This window comes from Thamnophis elegans, chromosome 13 (assembly GCF_009769535.1).
Source record: "Thamnophis elegans isolate rThaEle1 chromosome 13, rThaEle1.pri, whole genome shotgun sequence".
Lineage (NCBI taxonomy): Eukaryota > Metazoa > Chordata > Lepidosauria > Squamata > Colubridae > Thamnophis > Thamnophis elegans.
The window spans coordinates 35,804,917-35,820,329 of NC_045553.1; the positions used below are offsets into that span (position 1 = coordinate 35,804,917).

Below are 15,413 nucleotides of genomic sequence, written 5' to 3' on the forward strand. Positions count from 1 at the left end.
GAAGTCCCATAAAAGCCCCCCCCCCAGGTATCATTTGTGCAAAGTGACCTTTCTCACCAGAGGGAGTCATTTGAGAGAAGAAGATAACGAGGCCCGTGTGACTTGGAGAAGAGGCTCCTCATCAAAGATTACACTCCTTGACAAGGTGGCAAAGCCATCTCCGCATTGTTGAGCACAGCACCTTTGCCCTGATCTCTTGGAAAGACTAAAAGCAAGACAAAGGGACATTGGCTCACTCTTGTATTCTTCCACCTGCTGTCCTGGTGTGGTAGAACGACATCTCTGTTTACCTGTGCAGTTTGGGAATTTGCTCCGAGGAAGTCTTTAGTGTTTCTTGACATGACTATCATTCTACGGAGTATAAATGTTTAAACTGTTGTTTGCTTGTTTCTAAACACCCCCACCCCCCCAATAAATCTCAATCTTCTGCAAGAATAAATAAAGAACTTGTAGCACTTTATATTCCATTGAGAACTTGTAGCATCTTATATTCCATTGAGAAAGCTATGGAATATAAATGTTTAAACTGTTGTTGGTTTGTTCCTAACTCTTTTCCATCGCTCTCAGCCTTCTGTAAGGATCAAGGACTTAGGACATCTTAAAGTTTAAAGAATATGTATTGTCATAGACCTCCAAGTGGCCTCAACAATTCTCAGAGAGAGTGCTAATGAGAGCCATGGTGATACAATGGTTAGAATCAGTGGGTGGGATTCAAATAATTTAACAACCGGTTCTCTGTCCTAATGACCATCTGGGTAGGTGGGGCTCGGTGGTCATGTGACTGGGTGGGCTTGGCCAACTCAAGGCCACTCAGGTCAATGGGCGCTTCGCCTTAGCTGTTACAATGTAATAAGGGTTAACCGGAGAGGCAGTTTCTGTAAGCAGGTCAAAAAAGATGAGGCTAGAAACAACACTAGAATGTTTCCTTCCTGCCTTCCTTACAGGATTATCCCTGTAAAGTGTGGGGAAAAAACAAAAGGAGATTTCTTTCAACAATCAGTTTTCTGAACTACTTAGAAAGTTACCAACCGGTTTTCCTGTATAGGTGCGAACTGGCTGAATCCCACCACTGGTTAGAATGCAATACTGCAGGCTACTTCTGCTGACTGTCAGCTGCCCAGACGTTTGGCAGTTCGAATCGCACTGACTCAAAGTTGACTCAGCTTCCATCTGTCAAGCCAGCCTCCCTCAGCAACCAAGAAAGAAACCACTTAACTCCATTTCGCAGAATTAAGAGTACTTTTACTGGTTATGAAAAGATAGCAGCGAAGCAAAGCAAGATCTGAGGCAAAAGCGCGCGAAATCATAGATATCAATATGTGACCCAACCCCCACCCCCTGGTAACCCCATCCCTACTCCAATCTGCAAATCCCTTAGGTGTCATGTGAGTTCCATCTTCAAAAAGCATCATCAGGTTGGTATGCAGGACAGTTGGCCTTGGCGGCTCCCATCACTATCTCCAGCATGCCCAGCAAATGGTGAGAACAAAACTCCCTTTACACAATCTCTCCTGTAATTAAAACTTCCCTTCCCAAATACCAGGCCTCCCTCTCCCCGTTTCAATGGCAGCCGAAAGCAAGTAGCGAAACAGAGGCTGACACCATCCTCCTGAGGTCCGTAAAATGAAGACCCAGGTTGTTGGGGGCAATTGGCTGACTCTGTAAACCCCTTAGAGAGGGCTGTAAAGCACTGTGAAGCGATACTTAAGTGCTATTGCTAATGGCCAGATGACTGCAAGCAATATAAATACTTTCACCCTCCGCCATTCAGTCAGAACCGAAGAAGCTTCTTGGATGTGAAGTGAAATGTCTTCAAGGAAAAACTAAGAAAGTCCGGTTGTGTTTTGGAAAAGCACCTTTGAGGCAATCATGGCCTGGATGACAGAATCTCCAGGGACATTGTCACAGACAATTGATGGATCCCAGTCTACCTCATGAAATGCAAGGAGGGGATAATCCATGACATCTTTTGATATAATACATTACTTAGTCTTTGAACTGGTAATTCTTGCTCGCTCGTATATTCTCCAACCTGCGATCCCCCTGGAATTGTGGAACTACAACTCCATTTTGAGCTAGCAACCTGTGTACCTCCTTTTTAGCACCTCCTTTGGGAATTCAGGAGATTGTGGTCTGAACCATATGAAAGCCACAGGTTGGGAAATCAAAGACAGATATTGGCCTAGTGCTCCATTTAGCATTTATTGTTGATGCCAATTAGTGATGGCGATCAGAAGTTTAGGAAGGGCTTATTTTTCCGTCAAGCTCTAACTTGAGAAGCCAAAAACTAAATTTGGGGTCTTCAATGTACAAGGTTAACGGCGGACATTTCAGTTTCCAGTTTGGGGAAATGAGAAAATAGCTAGTGAGAGGTACAGATGTGCAATTAAGTAAAATAAAACTTTAGTTGGTTTTATGGTTTGTGTTAAACAATCTTTGTTTTGTTTATTTGTTCTGCATTTTTTTTAATCCAACCAATTTTTTTGCAGATGTTTACCTTCCTAAACATATGGAGTCATTTTTATTCAGTTCTCCTAATCTACATAATTTTAAATTAATTTTGCCCCAAGAAAGTCTTTATTTTTAATGCTTCTTGAGATAGCTATCATTCTATGGAATACAAATGTTTAAACTGTTGTCTGCTTGTTTCTAATCCCCCTCCCCTCCCCCCCAATGCTCCTTTCTTCTGAAACAATATGTAAAAAACTTGTGGCACCTTAAAATATTAAGATTTAAAAAAAACATAGTGTCATATAGGATTTATGGAACACAATATTTCCTCAATTGCAAGGAATAGGTGGCAATCCATGAAATCTCATGTAATACATTAGTCTTTTAATTGCGGCAGGGTCCTATTATGTCCCAGAGAAGGAACCTGTCTTAACTAAACTTATTATAACAAGTGTCCCTACCACTGCCTTCATGATGTAAACACCTTTAATGCCTCCAGACAATGCTATGATTTCATTTACAGAAGTAAGGATTGGAATTGGAGCAGGAAATTTCTAGGTGGCAAACCACCTCTTCAAACCTTTCTGTTCCCTTACCAACTAAAGCTCTGAAGAGGATCTTGCACACTTAGGAAGCTTGATACCCTCCATCATGATTTTTACATCCTCTGTGCAAATGGACATCTTTGGAGGTCTCAAACTTAAGGGAACTTTGTTGAAAATGATGGGCAGCTGGAGGAGTTGAGTAGTCAATAGCTTTGTAACTACCCCATGATCCAATAACCTTAAAAATGAAAGCAGGAACACAAAATGATCAGCAGAGATCATTTGCTGAAGTAAAGGAGATGGGCTTTTTATTTAGATTTATCTCAGGAATCTTTAAGGGAATGTTTAAGTTATGAAAGGACATTTGATGGATGTGAACCTGTCAGTTAAAAGCTCCCATGAAGATTCTAAGGGACTCAAAGCTATCGATGTATATAGTTCATTTGCAAAGCAAAAGAGAACTTGGGCTGAAATAAAAAAGAATTATGTACAGAACAGATTTTTTTTTTTAAATATAGAAAGAGGGTATGCTAAAAGCAAGCCGCTTTGTAGATTTAACAGGTGTATTCAGAAAGAAACCAATCAATATGATTTCATTTCAGTCCCACCTAGAAGTCCCTTAGATTTACTAAGCAAACATGCGAACACACACACAAAGAATATGTGCCTGCTTGCTTGCTTATTTTTGTCCTTACTTTTAACTTATTTAAAATAGTAAACCCTGATAAATTGATGAAGCCTCCTCAAAGAAGCTTTGAAAAACACATAATTTTTATAGTAATAATGTATAAACTATAAATTGATGGAAGTGACAGCCTGAGACATTTGATATTTTAACAGCTGTAAATGCCCCAATTCATAAAGTGAGGATGTATTCATTTGAAAGCAGATGGGAACTTCTAATTCTTTAATGACCATTTAAAAACAGGGAAATAGCCACTTGTCCATTTCATGGGGGAGGTTCTCTATGAATGAGGCAGAGGTGGGTTCCTACCAGTTCGCACCTATTCGGTAGAACCGGTTCGTCAAATCTACCAAACCGGTTAGAAGAGTTTCCACCAGTGGACCCGGAAAGCAGGCCACACCTACAGAAGAGGTTCCAAAAATTTTTGAAACCCACCACTGGTCCTTGGATATGATTATTCTACACTATCATGCTCATATTTATAAAACTCAGTGCCTCTGTGAAAGGTAAGGGTGACTACTGTGTTTGTGGTGCAATCAGAACATTGCGTGTGTTGAAGTTGTTTTAACGCAAACCAAAGATGCCTTTTAAAAAACAAATTTACATCATATTCACATGGCAGTGCTGTGTGTGAGGTAATTTGAGGTGGTTCTGACAAGTGTCGTGGGCATCTTCATATCCGGTCACATGGGTGGCAAGCCACTACCATCCGGTCACATGGGTGGCAAGCCACTCCCACAAAGGAGGCCACACCCACAGAGTACATTCGAACAATTTTTAAAACCCACCACTGGAATGAGGCCACACTTCTGTGCCAGACCCTCTAGCTCATCTTATCAGTGATAGGAGAGTCCAGCAAGATCCAAATAAATCCACTCAAATGCAAAGAGTCCTTTAGTTGGGCTTGTCCCAACTGGTGGAATGTTGGATAGTCTCCAACTTGTAGATTCATGCAAGCTGACCCAACAGCTGCCAAGAGGCAATATCATGTTTGTGAGCTTTCTAAATGCATCAGGTTGGCCAATACTGAAGCTAGCCTGGATGGGTATTGGCGGGATTTGTCAGAGCTTTTTTTTCTACATAAGTTATTCAAGACATGAAAGCTGATTTTAAACTGGGATCCAGAAACACACCGATCGGTTCAACTGATACGGAATTTGGATTAGATATACCGATTTTTGATAAATATCCTATTCACGTTATCCACAGAAGAAATACTGAGCAAAGTGATGTAGCAGAAATGGCTAGACTCATAAGAATAAAAATAGAATAGCTGAGGGATGAGAGCTAGTTGTAGTTTGCATTATGTCAGTGGTTCCCAAACTTGGCAACTTTAAGACTTGTGGACTTCAACTCCCAGAATTCTCCAGCCAGCTCTGCTGGGAGTTGAAGTCCACAAGTCTTTTTTTTTTCCCCAGTCAAATATTTATTTTATTTCTTTTAAAAAACACAAATATTTAATCATTCGTCAATCATTAAAACATTGAAGTACAATTTTTTTTGTATGCCCCTCCCTCCCTCCCTCCACCCCCCCAACCCCCCTCCTCCTTCCTCCCCCCCCCCGACTTCCCAGAACCCGTACATGGTCTGGATTTTTAACAAACACAGTCTAAAATCTATTGAGAAAAAAGAAATAAAGAAATTAATGACATTCTACATTGACCTTAGCTTCTTCTTACTGAACTAACTTTTAACAGTTTAAATCATTTCTGATCTTAAGGATAGGCTAACTGGAATTTCTTGGTCCCGTATTTATTTTGTATATAGTCAATCCATTTTTTCCAGTCTCGTTTATATCTCTCATTTGAGTGATCTTTAAGATATGCCGATGTTTTAGCCATCTCGGCTAGAAGTCCACAAGTCTTAAAGTTGCCAAGTTTGGGAACCACCGCATTATGTGAATGCAAGTAATTCCTAGGGCCTGCTAAATAAAACAACCAGGGAAAGGAAAATCAGGAAGACAATTGGCCAAGAATGCTTGAAGCCAACTATAGGGCTAAACCAATTCAATATAATGTGGCATTTTGGAAACACATCTATGCGTTGAAGAGCTGAAACAGTGAACAAAACAGCCGATCTGTGAGGTGATTTCAGGATCAGGGATAACAAGATCTTTTTCAAGATAGATGTTGCTCTGAGGATTGTGCTAGGGTTTCCTCCCAATAGCAACCAGGATTTGGACAAAAAGGGAGCAAGGAATGACACAACTGAAACTGGTTTACGTTTAATTTTTAAAATACGATTAGCATAATTACTCCCTATATAACCCGCTGCTTTCTCCTGTAACACTCAATATAACAATTCAGAGTCACATTTCTTGTGTTCGGCAGCCTTATAAACTTGATCATTCATTCAGCCAATCAATTTTGGCAAGTTCTGGACCATATCCAACATTGTCAGAGGATAAAATCATCCCTGAGTAAATAATACAATAGGCTAATGTAAAATGGTTTAGGGTTCACTTTTTTCTTATGATCCTAAAAAGACTCTTCTCATGATGTTGGAGGAGATTCTACTGGAAATCAGTGCACTTCTATCAATACTAGCCAGGAATCCAATGAGATCTAATCTGTTCCGGTTGCATTCCAGTTATTTTTTTCCCCAACATAAACAATTATTTTATGGCCTTCTGGAAAGCTGCAAGCATTTTTTTTTAAAAACGGTTAAAGAGCAGAAGATAAATTGTCCTGCACTACAAAATCAAGACTTTAACATACAAGGAAGCAATTAAAAGGCTTTGTCAGGTTGTAGTTTAAAACGCAAGCCCTTTCTCTAACCCAACTTTGATGGCAAATGACTTAGCAATAGCAATAGCAGTTAGACTTATATACTGCTTCATAGGGCTTTCAGCCCTCTCTAAGCGGTTTACAGAGTCAGCAAATCGCCCCCACAGTCTGGGTCCTCATTTCACCCACCTCGGAAGGATGGAAGGCTGAGTCAACCTTGAGCCGGTGAGATTTGAACCGCCGAACTGCAGATAGCAGTCAGCTGAAGTGGCCTGCAGTACTGCATTCTAACCACTGCGCCACCTCGGCTCTTGGCCATCCAAAGGCTATCTCGGAAACACAACCCCATTTTTTTGGGGAAAAAAACTTTTGCAAGTTTTCCTAAAAACTCAAAATTTTGCTGATGTCACAGATCTATTGTTAGATTCGGTACTTCCAGTGTAGAAACAGTGAAGTGTGGTTTGGCACAATTTTGGCTAACCAGGACACATGTATTTTGACGCCGTGATCACTTTCTCCTGGGACATGAAAGTGTTTTGACACAGTGATGAGCCACGGGGTTCTTTCAGCAGCTGTGATTTGTTAATCCACAGTATAATGTGAATTAAATTAGGCTCTTCACACTTAACTAACCTCAATCTGCATTCTTTGTAACACTTGAGGTTTCTGATTCTGCTAACAGCCTAATCCCTTCAGCTCCAAACTTCTCCCAGCTGTTGGTTTGCAGCAGTTATGGAAGGATTCCAAACATTCAGGGCCAGAAAACTTAATCCTAAAGCTGCTAGGCTCTACCAAGATAATAAGAACCCCCAATTTAAAGCTCTTAGCCTTAATTAACAGGAAAGGAAGCATTCAGGGTTGTGCGGAAACACAAAGCAGCCAGTGTTCTCCAACAGCCTCTTGCCCAGATTTCATGTTAGAATTTTAGATCGGGCAGGGTGCTGCAAATATCAGCCATAATATCCTATAACAGTGTTTCTCAACCTTAGCAACTTGAAGATGTCTGGACTTCAACTCCCAGAATTCTGGGAGTTGAAGTCCGGACATCTTCAAGTTATAGCAGTTATAGCAGTTAGACTTATATACCGCTTCATAGGGCTTTCAGTCCTCTCTAAGCGGTTTACAGAGTCAGCATATCGCCCCCACAGTCTGGGTCCTCATTTCACCCACCTCGGAAGGATGGAAGGCTGAGTCAACCTTGAGCCGGTGAGATTAGAACCGCTGAACTGCAGATAACAGTCAGCTGAAGTGGCCTGCAGCACTGCACCCTAACCACTGCGCCACCTTGGTTGAGAAACACTGTCCTATAATATGAAGGGCAATCCAATGGTATGGATCCGTTTCCATCCATTTAGCATCCAGTCTCGAAATGCATGGGTACTTAAAAGTTCAGTGCCAACACCTCTGTGCACATTCGCAGACGCGATGGGTGAATTCGTCAATCCAATTTTGGCTCAATATCTTTCTTTTGAGTCCTGTTGGGAATTTCTTTCACTGTTGACACATTTCACCGGAAAGAAAACTAGCAAAAACTTTCATGAACATTTACAATAATTGAAATTCAACATACAGTATATAGAAGGGATGGGTTGGAGAAAGCTGTGTTAAAGTGTTCCTAATCTACAAAGATACATACAGCTGCCTCTAAGGACAGATTAGACTACTTGAAAAAAAAATAAAAGGTTTATTGTACTGAGAGTCCAGAATTAGTTCCTGGAATCCTAGGAGCTGGGTAATTGGCTCAGCTCACTTATCCCAGTTTTATCTTAGTCAGGCCTTTTCTTCCTAAGAGTTTTGTTAATTGTCCTGGTCTTAGCACTGTAATAAATTGAGAGGAGAGGGAATTATACCATTAAACCAAATAATATTTTCAATCCAGGACATTGCAATCCAACAAGATTAAAAATGGTATGAATTAAACCACACATTGCCACCACAGTTTTTACTATTCGTATTACGGACACATAGAGAGTTCTCAGTAGTAATAGGAACACTCAGGGTTGTGACTCCTAGGCTGGGAGAATAGATCCAACAGATCTCAGGAACAACATCAAAGCACTCTGTCCATAAGAGTGCAGTGCTAGAAACAGCTAAGGTATTGTGCAGAATCCTCAAATTTCCAGGCGTCTAATTGAGGACATGAGGTTGAAGAAAACACAGATCATCCATAAATAATCTCTATCCCTTTCACACATGTGCAATGCCAAGACACATACCCAAAGGGGCAGGGCTTGTGTTGTGACCTAATTTAATTCTTCTGTTGTTCTTATCCCCCTGTAGATATCAATTAGAGGAACCGTTTCTCAAGACAGAAATGATAAGTGAAGTCCTTATCCTTACATGTGCAATAAAAGTGCTCCTTAGAGATATCATTGTGTAACAATTAAAACATGGAGCATCAACTTTGAAAACTCCCTCAATGCCTCCCGTCTTCCTGCTGATATTCTTGCTGATATTCTTTTCAAATATCCCTTTTAAAGTAAAGAAGAAAAGTGTATATGCTGCAAAGTATTTTTTTTTCTTTATGAGAAGCCTCACTACACATATTCTTAGAAAATAAAAAGAGAAGGTGGCTAAAACTCAGGATTTTTCTTTGGAAGAGCATCTATTTGCCCTGAAGAGAGAGAGAAAAAAGGCAAAGGTAAACTAAGGTGATAGACAGCCTATCTTGAAGGAAATTAAAGAGGCTGGCAGACAGAAGCTCAAACATTGCCTCTGGTAAAATCAGTATGTTGGATTGAACTATTCCTACTGGCGGAAACCATTTTATAACTAGACAACCTCAAGGACGCCATTTTGGGAGAAGACCCACAACATATCCTCAAAACTTCATCTGTGTCTCTGGAGCCTATCTGATTTTAGAGTGTCTAAATCTCATTTTATCCATGAAGCTGAATGGTTGACCTTGAGTTGGTCACTTTGTGGATCAGACAGAGATGTTAAGAAGATTGAAGGGAGAGAGAGAGAGATGAGAAAATCAGTCCTGTCTTTGTGGTGCAAAGAATTTTCCCAACGCAAAGCTTTGAATTCACACAGGCCTAGAAAGATTCTAAACTATAGAAAGGGACATTTTGATAAGACAAGGATGTCCATTCTTAGATGGCAAATATTTTACAATAATCTGTAGGGATTCTTTATATTTATGAGACTTTTAAGACGCAAACTACAAGGTTTTTGCAGCACATTTGTGGCTCTTCCAATTTGCCCCCTTATTTCTAAATGAAAGCTGAAATCCCCCTACTTTTAGCAGCTGGAGCTTTATAGAAAACAAAACAAAACCTTAACTTAAGGGAATCAGAAAGCTTATGTAAATATGGAATATTCCTGGTATGAAAACTTGGTCACGCAAGCCCAAGATTTCCTTTTCCACAAACAAAACACATTTATTTTGAAATCTCTAAGAAGAATTATAGTTGAACCAGCTCTTTATTGTAGTTTAAAAAAACCCTTGATTTCACTCTGATGGAGTTTAAAACTAAATTTAATTATAAATATATAATACAACAACAAGAAATCAATTCATTCAGCTTTGATTTTTAACCTGTTGGAGAGGATCAATGCTGTGAGTATTGGCTTGGTCTGCTATAAGAAACTAACATGAGATCCAAATAAAATAGCAATGGTATTTAGACTTATATAATGCTTCATCATGCCTTAAGCTATCTCTAAGTTATTTATAGAGTCAGCATATTGCCCACAACAATCTGGGTCCTCATTTTACCAACCTCGGAAGGATGGAAGGCTGAGGCAACCTTGAGCCAGTGAGAATCGAACTGCTGGCAGTTGGCAGAATTAGCCTGCAATGCTGCATTCTAACTACTGCACCACCATCAAGTAAACTTGATCTAAAGAAGCCACTTTGTTTTTAATAATCCTCAAACAGATGTTCCCTTTGCCCACTGAAGAGTTTTATTCCCTCTTGTGCTCCTCAGCAGCTGGCACAATGGGGTATGTTGACTTTTTCCATCCTTTATAAAAATATCAATTTTATATGGTTGCCCATCTCACCAGAAGTGACTCTAGGTAGCATATTTTTTATTTTACCTATTTTGTCTAATCTGTATCCGTTAGCAATAGCCACCATGGAAGATATCAGACAAGTAGCTATTGTCATAAATAGCCTTTAACAGATGTCTCCTGTATGAATGTGTCTAATCCCATTTCATGTCATCTAAGTCAATGCCCATCATCACACATTTGGCAGAGACACAGATTTAATTCTATTGCCCTAGTGAGTTCCATAGATTTAATTATCCTGGATGCAAAATAAAATGTGATCCTTCATTGTGAAAACAGAATCTTGAAGTCCTCATCTGCGGAAACAGAAGGATTCACCTGTTAAATACAAGTTATATATTATTTTGTTCTTCATTTGGTCAGCCAGAGGTTAGTTGCTAGTTCTAGTTAACATGATACCTGGATCATAAGCACAATGTATGTATGTACTGTATACGTGTGTGTGTATATATATATATAAAGCCTTTCATCCTGGATGTGATTCACTCAGCTTTTTCTCCATTATTACTTCAAGCTTACGTTAGAAGGAGAGGCAATATTACTTCACACAAGAACATAGTACACTCATAACTAAATAATGAAGCTTGTTTCCACAAGGTTTGTGAAGGACAACAATTTATAAAGCTTTGAAAAGGAATGAGATGCATTCATGGAGGATAAAGCTGTAATTCACGGCCATAAATAATGAGGAAGGTTAATATCTGCCTTCTGTTTATACAGTAACTTCCCTATGTTTGGCCACCATAAAGGTAAAGGTAAAGGTTCCCCTTGCACATATGTGCCAGTCGTTCCCGACTCTAGGGGGCAGTGCTCATCTCCGTTTTAAAGCCGAAGAGCCAGTGCTGTCCAAAGACGTCTCTGTGGTCATGTGGCTGGCATGACTAGACTCCGAAAGTACACAGAACGCTGTTACTTTCCCACCAAAGGTGGTTCCTAATTTTCTACTTGCATTTTTATGTACTTTTGAACTGCTAGGTTGGCCTGAAGCTGGGAGAAGTAACGGGAGCTCACTCCATTACGCGGCCTAGGATTTGAACCGCCGAACTGCTGATCTTTCTGATCGACAAACTCAGCATCTTAGCCACTGGAGCCACTGCATCCTTGGCCACCATAGGAAGCCCCAAACCCAATAAAGACCTTTAGTCTAACCCTCTTGATCTCCTTCTGCTCTCTTCTAATTTCTACAAATTGAACTGGGAATAAAACATAATGAGGAAGAAAAATGTTGATAGCATCAAGGCAACTACTGGTAGTTTTAATCTAGAAATCCAAAATAGATTTGTTTTTGACCCATAAGGTACAGTAATTTCTACCCCCTGAACTAGATTCCCAAGAGGCAACTTTTCCTTAAGTGCTCTCAATATGTCCTAGCATTTTGAGACTTAGTGGTACCGACGGTTGGTCAAAAATGCCTGCAAATGGACCATCAGATTTGTAGATAGGGAAATAGGTGGGTTATTTTATTCACATTTTTCCATGAGAAGAACTTCTCCAAACAAGTGCCCAGAGGGCAGGACTTCCCCAGATATCAGGGTAGCTGTTCTAGTGAACAAATCAGTAGGAAGCTGGTTCCTCTTAAGTTCTCTTGGGGTTATGGAAACATGGAAAGTCTATGAGGTTACGAACACTGGAGAGGATTGTTCAAGGAAGGCCTTCATAACTAAATCAATGCAGGAATACCCTACACCAGGGCTCTCCAACCTTGGCAACTTTAAAACTTGGGGACTTGTGAACTTTAAGACTTGTGGACTTCAACTCTCAGAGTTCTGGGACCGGAGGTCCACAAGTCTTAAAGTTGCCAAGATTGGAGACCCCTGCCCTATACCACATGGAATGATTTATCAGAAACACAGGTAGTCCTTGACTTATCGCCACAATTGAGCACATATATGTTGCTAAGTGAGACAACTGTAAAGTGTAAAATTTTATGACCTTTCTTGCCACAATTGTTAAGTAAATCTCTGCAGCTGTTAAGTTAGTAACACGGTTTTTAAGTAAATCTGGCTTCCCCATTGACTTTGCTTGTCAGAAGGTCACAAAAGAGGATCAAAAGATGACCATGGGATACCACAATCGTCACAAGTAATGAGTCAGTTGCCAAGTGCCTGAATTTGTTCACGTGACCATGGGGATAACTGCAACAGTTGTAGGTGTGAAAAAAAGGTTATAAGTTACTTTTTTCAGTGCTGTTGTAACATTGAATGGTCCCTAAATGAACTGTTGTAAGTTGAGGACTACCTGTACTCTTTTCCTTTGGACAATTTTTTGAAGGAAACTCTCTCTGTGTCAGGCCTGCAATTATATTCCTTTTGGAATTTTGGCTTGCCACACTTTCTCTTATTTCATTATGCTGTTTCATTAGTATAGTTGATGGGAGTTTCAGTTTCAGTTTATTGTATTTATATGCCGCCCTTTTCCCCCGAAGGGGACTCAGGGCGGCTCACAACTTGAACCGGGGAGGGGGGAATAGACAGGAGTAGGATTGTGGAATGTATTGTTTTCATTCTTTTCTAGAAGCCAAAGACATCTTTGGTCTCCGCACTTTTACACCTGACCGGAAGCAGCTGGGTGTGGATGCCAGTGTGGAAGAAAAAAATTGGACCATGTGATGGATTGTGGGTGTGGGAACAAGATCATGAACTTTTAACTGGGTGGAATTCTGATGTCATTTCCAGAATTGGGATTAACACAGATGTGCTAAAATGTCTGATTTATTAAATTGGAAATTTAAGGATCGTTTTGTCTTGGACTCTGATTTAATTCTACATGATACTTGCAACGCTGACACTCTGTTTAAAAAATATGGCAACTGGTATTAAAAATGAAGGGGATTTCCCCCCCTCCTAGCAGTCATTCTATCAATATCTAAAAATTATTATTTTGAAAGGAATTCAGAATTATGACAATCTTTTCTTAGCCTGAAAATAACAACAACAATAACTATCATCACCAACTGATGTTAAGATATTAGTGGGCAGATGTTAGTGGCCCAAGGGTCTTCTGGTATGCTATGGGCATAAGCTACAGAGTGATATCACTTCTTTTGTCTAGACCTTAAACCTTCTACAGTTCTCCAAGGGAAATATTAACAGAGAAATAGAAGCGTGCCTCCTTATAGTTGGCAAATTTATACAACATCCTTCTTCCAAAGCTGATTCCTTCCAAATCCTGTAAGTTGTACGGTTGATGTCTAGAAAGAAAAAGCACCCAGAATTCCATGTTTTGTCAAGGGGAATGTAAAATAAAATCAAGAGAAGAATTGGTGGCAGAGGGGTATAATTGTCAATGGTTCTCCTATCTACGCAGATTCATGATAGACAAAATAATTTATGGTTCTGAACATTGTAAAGCTGAGTTTGAAAAAGAATTGTGTAGCATTGATGAACATGCAATTGCTACAATGTATAACCTTGTATTGAAATTTAAAAGAGAAGAAGAAGAAGTGAAAGATAGATTGAGCTAAAATATTTGGTTGTAATATGCAGATGGAAGTATGGGAAAAAGATGTGGTTGGAACGATTAAAATTTGCATTGCTCCTTCTTGCTTTTAACTTGCTCTCTGCAATACTATACATGTTGTAAAACAGACTGGTGTGCTTGCAAAAGGAATACTCACCTGTTGGGGTTCTTGATAAGGGGGAGGGGGTACAGTCTGTGTGGCCATCATTGTCAGAGATGGCGCTGGGGAGACATGTTGCATCATGGGATTGATTCACATCTAGGACCTATTGACAGAAGAAAGTTCAATTGTTACAAAAGAAAAGAGAAAAGAGGACATTATTAGCACAATATTAACCCAAGTCATCTTTCCATACCAGATAGATGCTTCCTAAATGTATATACAGAATTTTTCCAATTCTGGTATCTCCCTGATATGTAAGAAAAATGTTTTAATGCAAATCCCAGGAACACCTTTGCAAGACAACAGGAGAATATATACTTATTGAAAACAATTATCCTATAGGAGGTGTACTTTTTCCTCTATTGCAATTACATGACTCCATTCTTTTTAAAAGCACTCCTTGGAGAAAGGTTTAATTCAAACATCAGTAGGTTGATGACAATAACGGCCCCCAACAAATCATGGAATATATTGTAATATTTTTCATTGTTGCTTTAGGAAAACCCAGATGCTTATAGATATGTGTACAAATGCGCGCGCGCGCACACACACACACACACACACACACTCTTTCTCTCTCTCTCTCTCATCTATATATCATTTGTTGTGGCCCAGCAGGAGCCGTTCGAGCTGCCACCAGACTCCGACAGCGAGGGGCCCTATGACTCGGCTCTGGAGGAGGTGGAGGACCCTGGACAGGGTTCCGACTCTGAGCAGGGTGCGGAGAGGCTGGTTGGCCACCAGGAGGCACCTGAGCCTTGGACCAGTGGGGAGGAGACAAGGGAGAGTGAGCTGGACGCTAACAGTGAGTTGTTTCTGGATGCATGGCACCGAAGAGCTAATAGACGTCAGGAACAGTTGCGCAGTTAAGGAGGTAATTGCACTCAGCTGGTGGTCATTAGGCTCCACTCCAGACTATAAAAAGACTGCTTGTACACACGCCCCTCTTGCAGAAGTCAACACAGGAATTAATGTCGGAGAACACTATTGTGAGCTTGGTAGGCTGGATTGCTGCCAAGCCTTATCTGTGCTGGATTGCTGCCAAGCTTGTCTGTGCCGGTTTGCTGCCAAGGACCTGTCTGTCTGTTAATTAAATGCCGTAACTTATCTTTGGCTCGGAATGTGTGTTGGTATGGGACGAGGGTGGTCAGAACAATCATCTATCTATCTATCATCGCTCTCTCTATCGTCTATTGTCTATTATTTATCTATCTTCTTCTTCATCATCATCATCATCAATCTATCTCACATATACATACATATTGTGTGTGAGTGCTTGTGTTTCATGAGGACGCATAATCTAATATTTAGGTGCAGCCACATCTCCTAAAGGTGTACCACTTAACATTAGGGTTATAAATCCACTG

At 40.2% G+C, this 15,413-nt stretch overlaps 1 protein-coding gene across 1 annotated transcript in view; it reads right to left on the reverse strand.

Moving 5' to 3' along the window:
• PKNOX2 (PBX/knotted 1 homeobox 2) overlaps positions 1-14,142 on the reverse strand; it is a 114,976-nt gene extending 100,834 nt beyond the window's left edge. The window contains exon 1 of the mRNA XM_032229576.1: positions 14,041-14,142. Coding sequence (XP_032085467.1) covers positions 14,041-14,127 — 87 coding nt within the window. The 5' untranslated portion in view covers positions 14,128-14,142. The remainder of the gene's footprint in view (positions 1-14,040) is intronic.
• Between the last annotated feature and the right edge of the window lie 1,271 nt (positions 14,143-15,413).